The following is an 18,069-nucleotide window of genomic DNA, read 5'->3' as shown; positions in this document are numbered from 1 at the left end:
ACACTCTGTACACACTAACACACTAACAATCTGTATACACTAACACTCTGTACACACTAACACACTGTACACACTAACACACTGTACACACTAACACACTAACAATCTTTACACACTAACATACTAACACTCTGTACACACTAACACACTAACAATCTGTACACACTAACACTCTGTACACACTAACACACTGTACACACTAACACACTAACAATCTGTACACACTAACACTCTGTACACACTAACACACTGTACACACTAGCACACTAACAATCTGTACATACTAACACTCTGTACACACTAACACACTAACAATCTGTACACACTAACACACTAACAATCTTTACACACTAACATACTAACACTCTGTACACACTAACACACTAACAATCTGTACACACTAACACTCTGTACACACTAACACTGTACACACTAACACACTAACAATCTGTACACACTAACACTCTGTACACACTAACACTGTACACACTAACACTCTGTACACACTAACACACTGTACACACTAACACACTAACAATCTGTACACACTAACACTCTGTACACACTAACACACTGTACACACTAGCACACTAACAATCTGTACATACTAACACTCTGTACACACTAACACACTAACAATCTGTACACACTAACAGTCTGTACACACTAACAGTCTGTACACACTAACACACTGTACACACTAACACAATGTACACACTAACACACTAACAATCTGTACACACTAACATACTAACACTCTGTACACACTAACAATCTGTACACACTAACACACTAACAATCTGTACACACTAACACACTAACGCTCTCTACACACTAACACACTAACATTCTGTACATACTAACACACTAACAATCTGTACACACTAACACACTAACAATCTGTACACACTAACACACTAACGCTCTGTACACACTAACACACTAACATTCTGTACACACTAACACACTAACACACTGTACACACTAACACACTAACAATCTGTACACACTAACACACTGTACACACTAACACACTAACAATCTGTACACACTAACACACTAACACTCTGTACACACTAACACACTAACAATCTGTACACACTAACACACTAACAATCTATACACACTAACACACATCCTCATTGAGACTCAAACCAGACTATTATAAACACTTATATACAGTATAGACACTTCCTCTGTGTTCTTTGTCTCTCACAGTGTTGTCCCAGGCTGTTCCAGGAGTAGATCCTGTCTACAAAACACACAGCAGCACGATACCGGGGAGAGAGGACAGAACCCGACACAGACACACCCTCACACACAAGGCATTTCTTTTAAAGTACATTCATAACACAGTAGTGGATTGAACTATGCTGAACTGATCTGAACATTCACCAAAGCACACTCCCACTGAACATGACATAGAATGTCACATGCAAGCAGAGCATCATTCATCACCTACCCCAGAGGGATGTTCCACCCATAGCAACATACTACAGAGGACAGTCAACTACCATAAACACCATTCCATGTGTCTCACCTCACATCTTTCAGCTCAGCACAGGTCTCAGATAGACAGGGGGTGACTATGTCTTGGGGAGGTCCTCATTCACTTTGTTGCCTTGTTGCACCAGTATGGGACTTAATAACAGAGGAAGCATAATGGCTTTGTAAAGGTATTAGGGACAGATACTGTGTTTTGGGGTGTGCAGTACCCAAAGGAATAGTACTAATCCCTGTGACTTTGACATGAATTGATAGAGGTGTGTGTGTGTGTGTGTGTGTGTGTGTGTGTGTGTGTGTGTGTGTGTGTGTGTGTGTGTGTGTGTGTGTGTGTGTGTGTGTGTGTGTGTGTGTGTGTGTGTGTGTGTGTGTGTGTGTGTGTGTGTGTGTGTGTGTGTGTGTGACAGAGAGAAAGAGAAAAAAATAACTCTTTCACATGGTCTGATTTGCTGCTCAGTGATTTATTTGAGCGTTTCCATAGTATTTTCCAGCTCTTCAGAACAGAGGGAGACACAGCTAGACTGGACAGTGATCAGGAAGGACAGAACAACAATGCAGTGCAGTCAGGAGGCTCCCAGTCCTTCAACAGACAGTGTTCTCATCTTCTCAGAGGAGGAGAGGATTATTCCATGTGTCCAATCTACAGCACAAGCAAATGACTATAATGTCCAGATACACTTGATATATATTTGAATGTATTCACCATTCATTAATCTATTACTTCATCTAATAATGTATTTATTAATTCATCCATTTACATTTCCAATATACAGTTATTATAGCAGAGCAGATAAAGCTATGTACATCAGTTGAGAAGGATGTGGGTGAAGGAAGTGCATAATACCAGGGCATTAATGTTAGAAGCAACCTCAATGATAAGGCACAATGTGTATAGTAGTAGGAAGCTGAGTTACTTCCTGTAGTAGTAGGAAGCTGAGTTACTTCCTGTAGTAGTAGGGAGCTGAGTTACTTCCTGTAGTAGTAGGGAGCTGAGTTACTTTCTGTAGTAGTAGGAAGCTGAGTTACTTTCTGTAGTAGTAGGAAGCTGAGTTACTTCCTGTAGTAGTAGGAAGCTGAGTTACTTCATGTAGTAGTAGGAAGCTGAGTTATTGTCTGTAGTAGTAGGGAGCTGAGTTACTTTCTGTAGTAGTAGGGAGCTGAGTTACTTCCTGTAGTAATAAGTGTGCTGACTGAGGTGTTTAGTAAAGCTGGGAGGGATGGGGTCAGGGGTTGGGCTGGAGCATTTACGAAGGGGGACTATATAGATTATTTAAGTACATTTTCTCCCTATGAAATCATTATTCTTTATCAACTAATACAGGTAATGTTTCATATTCAGGTTTACTCCCCACTGGAGGCGTTACACCTGCCCTCTCCATCCTACCACCCCAACCCCACCCTGTAACTCTGAGGATATATTTATATTTTTTAAATGGAACCTTTATTTAACTAGACAAGTCCGTTAAGAAGAAATGATTATTGACAATGGCGGCCTCCCCTGATTCTATGGCATCCAGTGACTGAACAGTCCATCCTCCTGTACCTGTTCAGTTCTCAGTTCTAATTGAAAATCCAGTATTTAGGGGGTCTTTGGGGTAAATGGTAGGGTCTGAGTAGCTCTCTCTCTGTTTCCTCTATCCTCCCTATGCTTCCTTGACCTTATCCTCATAGGTGCCCTTGCCCTTGTAGGCCCCCACATAGCCACTGGCATCTGGGATCTCCTCTCGCCCAGCCTTGCCCTTCCCTTTGCCAGTCTCGTCAAAACGCTCCTTGTGTGCCCCCGTGAATTTGGTGGTGTCTGTCAGTCTGTCCACCGCCGCTGCCTTGGCCACTTTCTATGAGCAGGAAAAAGAGAGAAGGAAAGAGAGAATGAGAGATGAGCATACAAAGCAAGAACTTACCCACCCCTTACACATATGCAAACACACACACACTCTTGCTCTCTCTGGGACCAGTATTATCAGGCAGTGTGCTGCTGACAGGTAGACACTCACGGTGACGCCCGCGTTGGAGGGCTCCTTCCCTGCTATGAGGCCATAGAGCTGCTGCAGCGTCTCCTCCTGGCCCTTCCCTTTGAAACGTTTCGGGGCCAACTCTGATAGGGCCTGGCTGAATTGCTCAAAGGTGATCACACGAGCTGTCTTCGCCCTAAAATACATAGACACAAAATGTTGTGATCGTTTTCCCTCTCACTAGAAAGATGACTGTGGATCTTTCAGTGTGGAGATTTGAAACTGGACGGAGTTTCTCACTTGACTTTAGTGAAGACGATGTCCACGTCGGTGGCGGTGACGTTCTTGCCGTCAATAACCCGGCAGTCCTTGCAGAGTTTGGCAAAGTTCTTGCCGTTCATCTCCTTCCCAGTAGCCTTGGTGTCCCCATGAATGGCAAACTTCTTGAAGGCCGTCTCTAACTCTGCTTCTGATACTGAGCCCTCTGCCATTCTGTCCTATACAGAAAGGGAGGGAGAGAGGGGGATGATGTGAGAGAAGGATGAGAGAGGGATGAAAAAGGGATGAGAGGGAGAGAGAGAGAGAGGATGAGAGAGCGAGAGGGATGATGAGAGAGGGGGGATGATGAGAGAGAGGTGGATGATGAGAGCAAAAGAGATGATGAGAGAGAGGGGGTGAGAGAGAGGGGGGTTGATGAGAGAGAGGCGGATGATGAAAAAGAGAGAGAGAGAGAGAGAGAGAGGGGGGGGATGATGAGAGAGAGGCGGATGATGAGAAAGAGAGGGGTAGAGATGATGAGGGAGAGGGGGGATGATGAGAGAGAGAGGGGTAGAGATGATGAGGGAGAGGGGGGATGATGAGAGAGAGAGAGTGGGCGTGATGAGAGAGGGGGGTGATGAGAGAGAGATGGAAGCAGATGATGAAAGAGAGAGATGATGAGAGGGAGAGGTACAACATTAAGGATGGGATGTACGAGAAAGGCATACAGTTAAGAGGGTTGTTGTTTCTCACACAAAGACCAGGTTCCCTGCCATAATATTGAAATAACATTGGGAGGACACGGTGTGTCCACGAACAGGAAATGAGGTATTAACTATTGGGAGAGATTTGGTCGTTAAGGCAAGACATTCAGCACACCATGTCTTCTGGGCATTACTCACAAGCTCACTTGTTTGTAATAAATCCATTAGCCGGATTGATTCCCTGCCCCTCCATGAAATGGCTGCTGTGGTCGCTGACTTATGGTGAAAACATACACACACCCATATCCACACCCACACACCCACACACCCACACACACACACACACACCCACATCCACCCACACCCATATCCACACCCATATCCACACACACACACCCATATCCACACACACACCCATCTTAAACTGTTACTGTTGTTTCAGCTACTCTCTGGCAGCTACTTAATTAAATAACGTTCCATTATGTATCATAACTGGAGCGCAGCCTGTTGTTGGGGAAAATATCTCAATTATTTTTGACTCCAATGCTTCCCACAATTGTGTCAAGTTGGCTGGAAGTCCTTTGGGGGTGGACCATTCTTGATACACACAGGAAACTGTTGAGTGTGAAAAACCCAGCAGCGTTGCAGTTCTTGACACACTCAAACCAGTGCACCTGGCACCTATTACCATACCCCGTTCAAAGGCACTTAACTCTTTAGTCTCGCCCATTCACCCTCTGAATGGCACACATACACACAATCCATGTCTCAATTGTCTCAAGGCTTAAAAATCCTTCTTTAACCTGTTTGCTCCCCTTCATCTACACTGATTAAAGTCGATTTTACAAGTGACATCAATAAGGGATCATAGCTTTGGCCTGGATCCACCTGGTCAGTTGATGTCATGGAAAGAGCAGGTGTTCCTAATGTTTTGTCCACTCAGTGTATGTATGTCTACACGTATGTTCATTTCAAATGAAGTATGACAACGGAGTCTAGTAAAGATGCCTGAAAGCACAAAATAAAAGTAAACCGAAAAGAGGACGGTGAGCACATTAAATGATGTCAAACAAATGGCTTCTCATTTCTATGATTTTCTGTCATGCATTGTGTTTGAACCTCTTCATTTCTGGTCCATAGACTCGGTACAGGATAACTATAAATATAGACATGTTTACCTTTTAGGTGAAGGGATGCTGAGGGATGATGCTGGGGATGCCCGTGCTAATGCTGTGTGTCCTCCTCCTAGCCCTGCCACTCACACCACCTTCACAATGATGAGAGAGGTGGAGAGAGAGGGGAGGGAGATGAAGAACAGAGGGTGGGGAGAGAGAGAGAGAGCACAGACCAGCACAAGCCATGACATCATATGCTGCCTGTCACTCTTGGGCGCATGCGTTTGCTCGTTCACTCCCTCTTTCTCTCAACCTTACCCCCTCCCTTTCTCCCCCTCCCGGGCTCCTTGCCCCTCCCCTCTCTGTCCTTTATGATTTGGCTCACAACTGGTGCAACCACGCCCTGTCCTATGTCTGTTCGCTGTCTGCCTGTCCAGAGCAACAAAGAGGGCCTTTGTTTTGACAAACATGAAGAACAGCCTATAAAATGAGGATAGCACTAATCTGTACATGAACAGTAAACATCTAATACTTGTATTTATTTATTTAACCTTTATTCAACTAGGCAAGTCAGATGAGAACAAATTCTTATTTACAACGACTACCCTGGACGACGCTGGACTAATTAATTGTGCGCCGCCCGATGGGACTCCCAATCACCGCCGGACGTGATGCAGCCTGGATTCAAACCAGTGATGCCTCTTGCACTGAGATACAGTGTCTTTGACCCCTGCGCCTTATTTAAACTAACATGATACACAAATCCATACGCAGAAATTCTGTTTATTTGTTTCTATTCACTGCCTTTCGCTCTGTCTATGAAGCATATTCGTTTTTTTTAACACTGACTCAATCATAACCCTCACCCCATGTTTGACACATATTTAACACGTGGTCATTACAATTGAACAGTGAAACCCATTCGTTTAATGAGAACAGATGTAGGATGAAACCCCACCCTCTAGTGGCTAATCTGGTACTGGCACCACAACTATCGTGTGGATAATGTTCTGTTCCGTTCTAGAGAGTGGGAATAATCTAGAATAATGTTCTGTTTACAAGATACACATACAGTTGAAGTCGGAAGTTTACATACACTTAGGTTGGAGTCATTAACACTCGTTTTTCAACCACTCCACAAATTTCTTGTTAACAAACTATAGTTTTAGTAAATCGGTTAGGACATCTACTTTGTCATTTGTCCAAAAATTGTTTACAGACAGATTATTTCACTTAGAATTCACTGTATCACAATTCCAGTGGGTCAGAAGTTTACATACACTAAATTGACTGTGCCTTTAAACAGCTTGAAAAACTACAGAAAATTACATCATGGCTTTAGAAGCTTCCGATAGGCTAATTGATATAATTTGAGTCAATTGGAGGTGTACCTGTGGATGTATTTCAAGGCCTACCTTCAAACTCAGTGCCTCTTTGTTTGACATCATGGGGAAATCTAAAGAAATCAGCCAAGACCCCCCAAAAATAATTGTAAACCTCCACAAGTCTGGTTCATCCTTGGGAGCTTGAAAGTACCACGTTCATCTGTACAAACAATAGTACGCAAGTATAAACACCATGGGACCACGCAGCCGTCATACCGCTCAGGAAGGAGACGCGTTCTGTCTCCTAGAGATGAACGTACTTTGGTGTGAAAAGTGCAAATCAATCCCATAACAACAGCAAAGGACCTTGTGAAGATGCTGGAGGAAACAGGTACAAAAGTATCTATATCCACAGTAAAACGAGTCCTATATCAACATAACCTGAAAGGCCGCTCAGCAAGGAAGAAGCCACTGCTCCAAAACCGCCATAAAAAAAGCCAGACTACGGTTTGCAACTGCACTTGGGGACAAAGTTTGTACTTTTTGGAGAAATATCCTCTGGTCTGATGAAACAAAAATATAACTGTTTGGCCATAATGACCATCATTATGTTTGGAGGAAAAAGTGGAGGCTTACAAGCCAACGAACACCATCCCAACCGTGAAGCATGGGGGTGGCAGAATCATGTTGTGCGGTGCTTTGCTGCAGGAGGGACTAGGTGCACTTCACAAAATAGATGGCATCATGAGGTAGGAAAATTATGTGGATATAGTGAAGCAACATCTCAAGACATCAGTCAGGAAGTTAAAGCTTGGTTGCAAATGGGTCTTCCAAATGAACAATGACCCCAATCATACTTCCAAACTTGTGGCCAAATGGCTTAAGGTCAACAAAGTCAAGGTATTGGAGTGGCCATCAAAAAGCCCTGACCTCAATCCTATAGAAAATGTGTGGGCAGAACTGAAAAAGTGTGTGTGAGCAAGGATGCCTACAAACCTGACTCAGTTACACAGGAGGAATGGGACAACATTCACCCAACTTATTGTGGGAAGCTTGTGGAAGGCTACCCAAAACGTTTGACCCAAGTTAAACCATTTGAAGGCAATGCTACCAAATACTAATTGAGTGTTTGTAAACTTCTGACCCACTGGGAATGTGATGAAAGAAATTAAAGCTGAAATAAATCATTCTCTCTACTATTGTTCTGACATTTCACATTCTTAAAATAAAGTGGTGATACTAACTGAACTAAGTCAGGGAATTTTACTAGGATTAAATCTCAGGAATTGTGAAAAACTGAGTTTAAATGTATTTGGCTAAGGTGTATGTAAACTTCCGACTTCAACTGTAGATTATTAAACTGTGTGATTCAGAGGGCATGTTGACCCAGATGGGACAGGCAGAGATTTGACCTTGTCCTTTAGGCTATGTTTACTGTAACTGTGTTGTGTACGTATAAACATGATGGTGCTGTGTCCTAGATTTAGGGTTCTCAAACCTCAAACTCCCAGACGGTCCATGTATTTTAACTATTCCACAGCTAGCACACCTGATTCAAATTGTCAACTAATTAATCATCAAGCCCTTGATTAGGTGAATCAGGTGAGTTAGTTCAGGGCTACAACAACATTGGGAAACATCTGGGGGTCCCAGAGGAGAGGTTTGAGAACCACTGTCCTAGATTTCTTTTACAGAGAAGAAGCAGGACAGATTGTTTTGACCGTGGATGTTGTCAGCCACCATTAAACTGTCACTGCTGTTGTGTCAACAAAAAAATCTGAGTGTCTTTTCATGTATTCTCTGTTTACACTAAAACACAGCCTCACCTTTAAATACCTGTGGAGGGGGACTGGGCTCTGGCTTTACTCTCTTTAAACACAGGTCAGTGGAGAATCATTCTGTGATCAGTCAGTTATTTTCTCCTAACAAGTTATTTACATGTCTCAGACAGTCTGACCCAGCAGGACCATGGCTGAGTCTAACTTCCCCCTGCCTCCAGATGGCTTCACATGTCTTCTGTGTGCAGACATGCTGCGAGACCCCGTCACCATCTCCTGTGGAGACACCTACTGTCTGGAGTGCATCAAGATCTACTGGGACCAGTACGACCACCTGGGGGTGTACAGCTGCCCACAGTGCCGGGCCACTTTCAGCCCTCGCCCCGTGCTGAGACGCAATGTGCCCAACGTGACCCAGGAGCTCGAGCTGCAGCCCTTCCCCTACCTCCAGAGGGATTCACTGTGTGACTTCTGTGTAGGCCGCCGCAGCAAGGCTGTCAAGTCCTGCCTGATGTGCCTGGCCTACTACTGCGAGACACACGTCAAGCCTCACTACGAGTCGGCCACCTTCAAGAGGCACAAGCTGGTGGATGAGACGGGTCACCTGGACAGGAAAATCTGTCCGCAGCACCAGAAGGGCCTGGAGCTGTTCTGTCGCTCTGACCAGATGTGTATCTGTGTGCTGTGTACAGTCAGGGAGCACCGCAGCCATAACATCATCTCTGCTGAGGAGGAGCGCGCTGAGAAACAGGCAAGACTGCTCTTACACACTGGAACAACCTACCCTCACCGCTCTACCAGTACATGACAACTGCAATGCTATGGCTGAAACTCATTTGAAACTTCTGAAGCCAAAATGGACTTATGGTTCCTCTTCCTCTTCTTCTCCTTTAACAGAAAAACCTGTCAGTGACCCAGTCTGAGGTCCAGCACATCATTCAGGAGCGGATGAAGGAACTACAGGAGTTGAGACACAATGTTAACGTTCTCAAGGTTAGGTCCATTTCCTAGGTCAATTTATGGTACTTTTTATGAGACTACATCCCTTCATTAAATGGTATATTTGTTTGATCATAAACTTTTGTCTTGGAGGCACAAAATCATTACTATGACATAGTATATGAATTAAAACAATGTGAGTTTGCAATGTTTTGTTTTTAATTTTATATATATACATACATATAAAACAACACAATGATATTTGTGTAATATACAGTATCTCCCTCCCCTAACGTCAGAGCAATGCCCAGCGGGTGATATCGGACAGTGATAAGATCTTCAGTGAGATGTTGCAGGCAGTGGAGCGATGGCACGCTGAGGTGAGCCAGCTGACTAAGGCCAACATGCAGGTGGCCATGTCACAAGCTGAGGGATACGTGGAGCGGCTGGAGCAGGAGATCCTGGAGCTGCAGCGCAAAGATGATGAGCTGCGCCAGATCCTGGACACAGAGGATAACATCCACTTCCTACAGGTAGTGCACTAGAGGGAGGGGGGGACACTGGGCTGTCGGAACAAGGATCAGTACAATATTCAAGAAAATATTATGACTGTAGCATTGGCATTACAATGAAAAGCAAGTCTATTCAATTCAAATACTGTATGTTATTCTCCTTGTGTCTATTTAATAAAAAATGACTCACTGAAACAGTATTTCATATCTTACTTCTGCACTACGTAGAATTTCCCCACGCTGTGTGTTCCTCCTGAGCCCACGGTGCCCAAAGTACTAATCAACCCCCAGTTCTCCTTCGGAGAGATCACGAAGACTGCCACCGACATGAAGGAGCATCTAGATGACATCTGTAAGAAGGAGCTGAGCAAAATCTCCAAGCTAGGTTAGTATATTAATGTGACTTAGACGCCTATAACACAGCCTTTATACAGCAAGAATATAGCATTACATTGTGATAACCAACTGTAATTTTACATTTACAGTAAGTGATACCCCTGTTTACATACTTTCACCAAGAGGTGGAGACAATCAATTCAAAGGTATATATTTATGAAGTTTACATTGATTTATTATCTGTGAAAATTATAATGTTTTTCAATCTGACTATCTCTGATGATATAATCCATAATTTGTTCCGGCACTAATACAGCACCCTCCAGGGCAGATTTTCAGGAACCCAAAACTAGGGCAGACTTCTTGAGATGTGAGTGGTCTGTTCTTGTCTGTTCTTCATACCAACTCAATCATATCCTTTTCTGATAACGCCAATAAATATTACTTTTCCATCAGATTCCTGTCCGCTCACCTTTGACCCCAACACAGCCTACAAAGAACTGGTTCTGTTTGAGGGGAACCACAAAGTGATGCGGAAAAAGACAGTCCAGTTTTACCCGGACCACCCCGAGCGATTCGATGGCTTCTCCCAGGTTCTATGCAGGGAGTCACTAGGTGGTTTCAGGTACTACTGGGAAGCAGAGTGGAGTGGGGAGTTCTCCATCGGAGTGGCCTACAAGAGCATCAGCCGCAAGAGTAAGAACTCTCACAGTCTGCTGGGCTACAACGACAAGTCCTGGAGTCTGCTCTGCTCTGACTCGGGCTACTCCGCATGGCACAACAAGATGGACAAAGACCTGCCAGAGGCCCCGAGGGCCACACGGGTTGGAGTGTACTTGGACTACACTGCCAACACGGTGGCCTTCTACTCTGTGTCAGAGGCCATGGAGCTGATCCACAAATTCAAGGCCCAGTTCTCTGAGCCCCTGTATGCAGGCTTTGGAGTGGGTTCTTCTGTGTCCCTCTGCCAACTAAAGGAGAACCTCCAACTTTACCGAGCACAGTGATAACAGACTGAAGGGCATCTTCTCAGTGAAAATACGACTATGTAAACTACACATTGCTAATGTTGCACACATTACGAAACATTTAAATTTAACACATTTCAATAACAGAAACTATAATCAAATCATTCCTTTGACTTTATTACTGTGACATGTAATCTTAGTCAAAGAATATTCCTAAATTGGAAATATATCAATGGTTCTCTTTACAAACTGTGCAAGTAAATAATTATGAACATCCTCCAGCTACAGTATCTGATACAAATGTGTATACAGTGTATTCGGAAAGTATTCAGAAAGTATTCAGACTCCTCCCCTTTTCCCACATCTTGTTACAATATAGCCTTATTCTAAAGTGGATTTTAAAAAATCTCATCATTCTACACACAATACCCCATAATGACAAAGTGAAAACAGGTTGACATTTTTGCAAATTTAATACAAATAAAAAAAGAAATTTAGCTCAGGTGCATCCTGTTTCCATTGATCATTTTTTAGATGTTTCTACAACTTGATTGGAGTCCACCTGTGTTAAATTCAATTGATTGGACATGGTTTGGAAAGGCACACACCTGTCTATTTAAGGTCCCACAGTTGACAGTGCATGTCAGAGCAAAAACCAAGCCATGAGGTCGAAGGAAATGTCTGTAGAGCTCCGAGACAGAATTGTGTTGAAGGTAAATGTCTGGGCAAGAGTACCAAAGAATTACTGCAGCATTGAAGGTCCCCAAGAACACAGTGGCCTCCATCATTTTTAAATGAAATAAGTTTGGAATCAACAAGACTCTTCCTAGAGCTAGCTCACTGGCTGGCCAAACTGAGCAATCGGGGGAGATAGGTCAGGGAGGTGACCAAGAACCTGATGGTCACTGACAGAGCTCCAGAGTTCATCTGTGGATATGGGAGAACCTTCTAGAAGGAAGAAGCATTCCATCAATCGGGCCTTTATGGTAGAGTGGCCAGACGGAAGCCACCCATTTGTAAAAGGCATATAATAGCCCGCTTGGAGTTTTCCAAAAGGCAGCTAAAGTATTCTCAGACCATGAGAAACAAGATTCTCTTGTCTAATGAAACCAAGATTGAAGTCTTTGGCCTGAATGCCAAGTGTCACATATGGAGGAAACCTGGCACCATCCCGAAGGTGAAGCGTGGTGGCAGCATCATCATGCTGCGGGGATGCTTTTCAGCGGCAAGGACTGGGAGACTAGTCAAGATCGAGGGAAAGATGAACGGAGCAAAGTACAGAGAGATCCTTGATGAAAACCTGCTCCAGAGGGCTCAGGACCTTAGACTGGGGCGAGTGTTCACCTTCCAACAGGACAACGACCCTAAGCACACAGCCAAGACAACGCAGGAGTGGCTTCAGGAACAAGTCTCTGAAAGAGCTTAAGAGGATCTGCAGAGAAGAATGGGAGAAACTCCCCAAATAAAGGTGTGCCAAGCTTATAGCGTCATGCCAAAGAAGACTCAAGGCTGCAATCGCTGCCAAAGGTGCATCAACAAAGTAAAGGGTCTGAATACTTACAGTAACCAGTCAAAAGTTTGAAAACACCGACTAATTCAAGGGTTTTTCTTTATTTGTACTATTTTCTACATTGTAGAATAATAGTGAAGACATCAAAACTATGAAATAACACATGGAATCATGTAGTAACCAAAAGAGTTTTAAACAAATCAAAATATAGTTTATATTTGAGATTCTTCAAAGTAGCCACCCTTTGCCTTGATGACAGCTTTGCACACTCTTGACATTCTCTCAACCAGCTTCATGAGGTAGTCACCTGGAATGCATTTCAGTTAACAGGTGTGCTTGGTTTAAAGTTAACCTGTCTAGGACTGGGGTTCCTCGCCAACAGCCAATGAAATTGCAGGGCGGCAAATACAAATCAACAGAAATCCCATAAATCAAATTTCTCAAACATACAAGTATTAGGCACCATTTAAAACCAAACATTTTTTACCCCCTTTTCTCCCCAATTTTGTGGTATCCAATTGTTAGTAGCTACTATCTTGTCTCATTGCTACAACTCCCATATGGGCTGGAGAGAGACAAAGGTCGAAAAGCCATGCGTCCTCCGAAACACAACCCAACCAGGCCGCACTGCTTCTTAACACAGCGCGCATCCAACCCGGAAGCCAGCCGCACTAATGTGTCGGAGGAAACACCGTGCACCTGGCGACCTGGTTAGCGTGCACTGCGCCTGGCCCGCCACAGGAGTCGCTAGTGCGCGATGAGACAAGGATATCCCTTCTGGCCAAACCCTCCCTAACCCGGACGACTCTAGGCCAATTGTGTGTTCAGGTCCAGTCGGACGAAAAGTTCAAAAAGTTATATTACAGGTTGAAAAAAACTAAGTATAAACTTAGTATAGACTAAGTATAGAATCAATCTTTAGGATGTTTTTATCATAAATGTTCAATAATGTTCCAACCGGAGAATTCCATTGTCTGTAGAAAAGCAATAGAACGAGAGCTACCTCTCATGTGAAATGCGCGTGACTGAGAACGAGGCTGCTGGCAGACCCCTTAGTCAAACAGCTCTCATCCGGCCCCCCTTCACTGTAAAAGCCTGAAACAACGTTCAAAAGACTGTTGACATCTAGTGGAAAATAACCCATATCCCACTGTGTATTCGATAGGGGATTTTGCCTGCCATATGAGTTCTGTTATACTCACAGACATCATTCAAACAGTTTTAGAAACTTCAGTGTTTTCTATCCATTACTAATAATAATATGCATATATTAGCATCTGGGACTGAATAGGAGGCAGTTTACTCTGGGTATGCTATTCATCCAAAAGTGAAAATGCTGCCCCCTATCCCAAAGAAGTTATTTTGTGGAATTTCTTTCCATCTTATTGTGTTTGAGCCAATCAGTTGTGTTACAGGGTAGCGGTGGTATACAGAATACAGTCCTATTTGGTAAAAGACCAAGTCCATATTATGGCAAGAACAGCTCAAATAAGCAAAGAGAAACGACAGTCCAACACTACTTTAAGACATGAAGGTCAATCAATAGGGAAAATATCAAGAACTTTGAAAGTGTCTTCAAGTGCAATCACAAAAACAATCAAGCGCTATGATGAAACGATCTCATGAGGACCGCCACAGAAAAGGAAGACCCAGAGTTCCCTCTGCTGCAGAGGATAAGTTCATTAGAGTTACCAACCTCAGAAATTGCAACCCAAATAAATGCTTCAGAGTTCAAGTAACAGACATCTCAACATCAACTTTTCAGAGGAAACTGCATGAAAATCAGGCCTTCATGGTCGAATTGCTGCAAAGAAACTACTACTAAAGGACACCAATAACAAGAAGAGACTTGCTTGGGCCGAGAAACACGACAATGGACATTAGGCGGGTGGAAATCTGTCCTTTGGTCTGACGAGTCCAAATGTTTGATTTTTTTACCCCAACAGCTGTCTTTGTGAGACGCAGAGGAGGTGAACCAATGATCTCCACATGTGTGGTTCCCACTGTGAAGCATGGAGGAGGTGTGATGGTGCTCTGTTGGTGACACTGTGATTTATTCAGAATTCAAGGCCCACTTAACCAGCATGGCTACCAATGTATTCTGCAGCGTTATGCCATCCCATCTAGTTTGCTCTTAGTTGGACTATCATTTGTTTTCAACAGGACAATGACCAAACACACCTCCAGGCTGTGTAAGGGCTATTTGACCAAGGAGGAGAGTGAAGGAGTGCTGCATCAGATGATCTGGCCTCCACAATCACCCAACCTCAACCCAATTCAGATGGTTTGGGATGAGTTGGACTGCAGAATAAAGGAAAAGCAGCCAACAAGTGCTCAGCATATGTGGGAACTCCTTCAAGACTGTTGGAAAAGCATTCCAGGTGAAGCTGGTTGAGAGAATACCAAGTGTGTGCAAAGCTGTCATCAAGGCAAAGGGTGGCTACTTTGAAAAATCTCCAATATATTTTGATTTACTTAACACTTTTGGTTAATACATGATTCCATGTGTTATTTCATAGATTTTATGTCTTCTATTATTCTAATATGTAGAAAATAGTCAAATAAAGAAAAACCCTTGAATGAAGGTGTCCAAGCTTTTGACTGGTACTGTACATACATCATGCATAAAACATATTGATTCTAAAAATAAATACAGTACACTGTCACACAATGTTTTCTGATCTCTGTTCTGAAAATAAGTACTACCATGATCACAAACAAATAATTAAAGATTAACTATCACAACATCAAAATGCATGAAATACCTCTATCTTGGATCAAGGGCATCTTTCAAAAAAAGAATAAATAAAGAACAAGTAATTTGAGCTTGTTTACATGGAAACATGGGAGCGATGTTCCACCAACCAGTTCACCTGTGAAACCCAAAGCAGTGTCCACTGTTTATGGAACACGCCAACAGAAAACACTGGTAGTTTTCTCACAAATACATCTGCCTACGTAGGACATTTACAGAGAAAGCCACCTGACCAGTCCTACTTCAAGTCCTTGTTGTGTGTCAATTCTCACGAGGCCTCCTCCCAGCCAGGTGAAGTGCTGATAGTTAGAGTATCAGCGTGAGTGAGAGAGGTGACGTGCCCCTGGCCCTGGCTTGCTGTGGGAAACCTGGTGCCTCTTCATGGTGTCTTTGAGTTTGAAGGTCTGTCCACAGTCAGTACATTGAAAGGGTCTCTCCCAGGAGTGGATGCGTGTGTGTTTGTTGAGGGTGCGGCGGTGGCAGAAGGCCTTCCCACACACCCCACAGACGAAGGGCCTCGCTCCCGTGTGAATGTTCCTGTGCTCCTCCAGGTTCCTCTGCTGGGCGAAGCAGCAGCCACAGTCTGGGCACTGATGGGAGGGCGAGGGTGATGACTGGCGAGTGTGGAAGGAGGGTGAAGGAACACCCGAGAGGGTCCCCCAGGTCAACTGTCCATCTTCAGAGATTAGCCTTGTGTACCTGGCAGTAAGCTCAGTCTCGTCACTGGAAGCATTACTCCGCAGTCCGGCTATCACTGGGCTGTCCTGGACATGTGGATGATAGGCGTCAGGAGCTAGGGGTGGGGGTGACTGTGGGGAGGGGATCTGACTGGACACTGTGGGTGTTGGATGCGTGTACATGGTGGAGGAGAGAGGGTTGTTTCTGGGAAGGAAGATGTAAGGTGTGTTCACAGACATGCTTTCATGTTCTGTTGTTCTCACAGACATTTGGATGGGCTCTGGAGGAGCACTCTCCTGATGCCAGCCAGGATCTTCCACTTCCTGCTTACACACAAAGATGGACCCTTCTTCTGGGACCCTCTTATGCTCGTCCTGCTCCTCCTGATAGCTGGTCATCCCCACGTCAGGAATCTCCAGGCTGAAATGGACAGACTCCAGTTTAACCGTCTCCAGCTGGTTGAGAAATGACTTGGTCAAAGCATCTGGCTGATCACTGGTGCTCTGCATCTTGACACTCCTTTAAATTCAAAAAATGAAATACAATCAAGGGCACTTACATTTTAAGAGATAAAAGGTTAATCATAGTGAATCATTGTTGTGATCTGAATGTGACTAAACAATTAAAAACGTAAAAACACTGAGGATGATAGAATAACTGAAGATACAATAAGCTCAATAGCAGCCACATATTGACCTACCCTTGTTCATGTGCCTCTTTTGAGCTCTGTGCTGTGTCTGTCTGTGTAGGGGCAGGCGAGGAGACGGTGAAGACCCCAGACCCAAGCTGCTGCTCAGCCATGCTGATTGCTTCCTCCATATCCCTGGGCTGCTGCTTCTGCACCCAGGCACCAGCCTCCCTTGGCAATAGGGACAGAAACTGCTCCATAGCAACACACTGCTCTACTTGTGCAGCAGTCCTTAGGTCAGGCCTAAGCCAGTGCTTAGCAGCCGAGTCAAGCCTCTGCCCCAGCTCTCTGGCTCCCTTCTGGGTGTTGTACCTCAGGGACAGGAAGTCCTGCCTGCTCTTGTCCTCCACAGTCCACATCTGTCCCTGTACCCTGGTCTGGGAGGCATTAGTCAACCCCTGGGGTCTGATCGGTTGACTCTTCTTCTGTTTCTCCTCTTGCAGCAGCCCAGCCAGCCTAGCAACCCAGTCCTCTGGATCTTTATCTCTCCCTGTTGTCATCCCAGGCCTTCTCTGTTCCTCTTCATCCTGCGGTGAAGACCGGTCAAGGGTTTTGGTTAAACCATCCTTGACCAGCTGGCTGAGGACCTTTTCCTGGATCTCCCCCTGTCTGGTCAGCGCTTTCAGCTGTTGTTTATGCACATCCAGCAGGGACACCAGGAACTCAACTACATTCATATTGATTGCAGGTGCCTATGGTGAGAGCAGTCAAATAAATGGACTACTAGATCACAAAGGCATATATTACCCCAAAATCATTGCTAGCTAATTATTAGAGTCAAATTTCCAGTAGCTTCACTGCAACATAACTAGTTAGCAAGGTGGACAACGTTAAGTGGGAGATTTAAACGTTTATTTTTATTTTTAAACGACAGCAAAATGATATCTGAAAAGGTATGACACAGAATAGAACATAACTCAAAGTAATATAATTTACCTGTGATTGTTAATTACTCGCCGTGGACGTTTCAGTAGCTTGCTAGCTACAAATAATATTTTGACAACAATGGACGAGAGGAATGTTTACAATGTTACACCACACAGGCGTC

The 18,069-nt window shown here is 44.1% G+C and overlaps 3 protein-coding genes across 5 annotated transcripts; 1 reads left to right on the top strand and 2 right to left on the bottom strand.

Moving 5' to 3' along the window:
* Positions 1 to 1,945: 1,945 nt before the first annotated feature.
* LOC135550567 (tubulin polymerization-promoting protein family member 3-like) lies at positions 1,946 to 5,723 on the bottom strand. 2 transcript variants are annotated; one of them, XM_064981499.1, is made up of 4 exons: positions 5,596 to 5,723; positions 3,756 to 3,952; positions 3,498 to 3,651; positions 1,946 to 3,338 (listed from the first exon to the last, which is right to left on the bottom strand). In XM_064981499.1, exons 2-4 carry the CDS (start codon positions 3,944 to 3,946, stop codon positions 3,147 to 3,149), a joined length of 537 nt encoding a protein of 178 aa, XP_064837571.1. In that variant the 5' UTR covers positions 3,947 to 3,952; positions 5,596 to 5,723; the 3' UTR covers positions 1,946 to 3,146. The 2 variants fall into 2 exon arrangements, with proteins under 2 accessions (XP_064837571.1, XP_064837572.1); XM_064981500.1 differs by having other exon boundaries at positions 3,756 to 3,947.
* Positions 5,724 to 8,728: 3,005 nt separating this feature from the next.
* Positions 8,729 to 11,898, top strand: LOC135550561 (tripartite motif-containing protein 16-like). Its single transcript, XM_064981492.1, has 7 exons — positions 8,729 to 9,386; positions 9,533 to 9,628; positions 9,874 to 10,107; positions 10,315 to 10,471; positions 10,572 to 10,628; positions 10,739 to 10,792; positions 10,879 to 11,898. Exons 1-7 carry the CDS (start codon positions 8,826 to 8,828, stop codon positions 11,427 to 11,429), a joined length of 1,710 nt encoding a protein of 569 aa, XP_064837564.1. The 5' UTR covers positions 8,729 to 8,825; the 3' UTR covers positions 11,430 to 11,898.
* LOC135550562 (zinc finger and SCAN domain-containing protein 21-like) lies at positions 11,547 to 18,046 on the bottom strand. 2 transcript variants are annotated; one of them, XM_064981493.1, is made up of 3 exons: positions 17,958 to 18,046; positions 17,034 to 17,713; positions 11,547 to 16,852 (listed from the first exon to the last, which is right to left on the bottom strand). In XM_064981493.1, the coding sequence occupies exons 2-3, from the start codon at positions 17,696 to 17,698 to the stop codon at positions 15,970 to 15,972; spliced, it is 1,548 nt and encodes a 515-aa protein (XP_064837565.1). In that variant the 5' UTR covers positions 17,699 to 17,713; positions 17,958 to 18,046; the 3' UTR covers positions 11,547 to 15,969. The 2 variants fall into 2 exon arrangements, with proteins under 2 accessions (XP_064837565.1, XP_064837566.1); XM_064981494.1 differs by having other exon boundaries at positions 11,547 to 16,753.
* Positions 18,047 to 18,069: the final 23 nt, after the last annotated feature.

This window comes from Oncorhynchus masou, chromosome 12 (genome assembly GCF_036934945.1).
Source record: "Oncorhynchus masou masou isolate Uvic2021 chromosome 12, UVic_Omas_1.1, whole genome shotgun sequence".
NCBI lineage: Eukaryota > Metazoa > Chordata > Actinopteri > Salmoniformes > Salmonidae > Oncorhynchus > Oncorhynchus masou.
The sequence above is the reverse complement of the archived record's forward strand: the minus strand, read 5'-3'. Positions and strand labels throughout refer to the sequence as shown.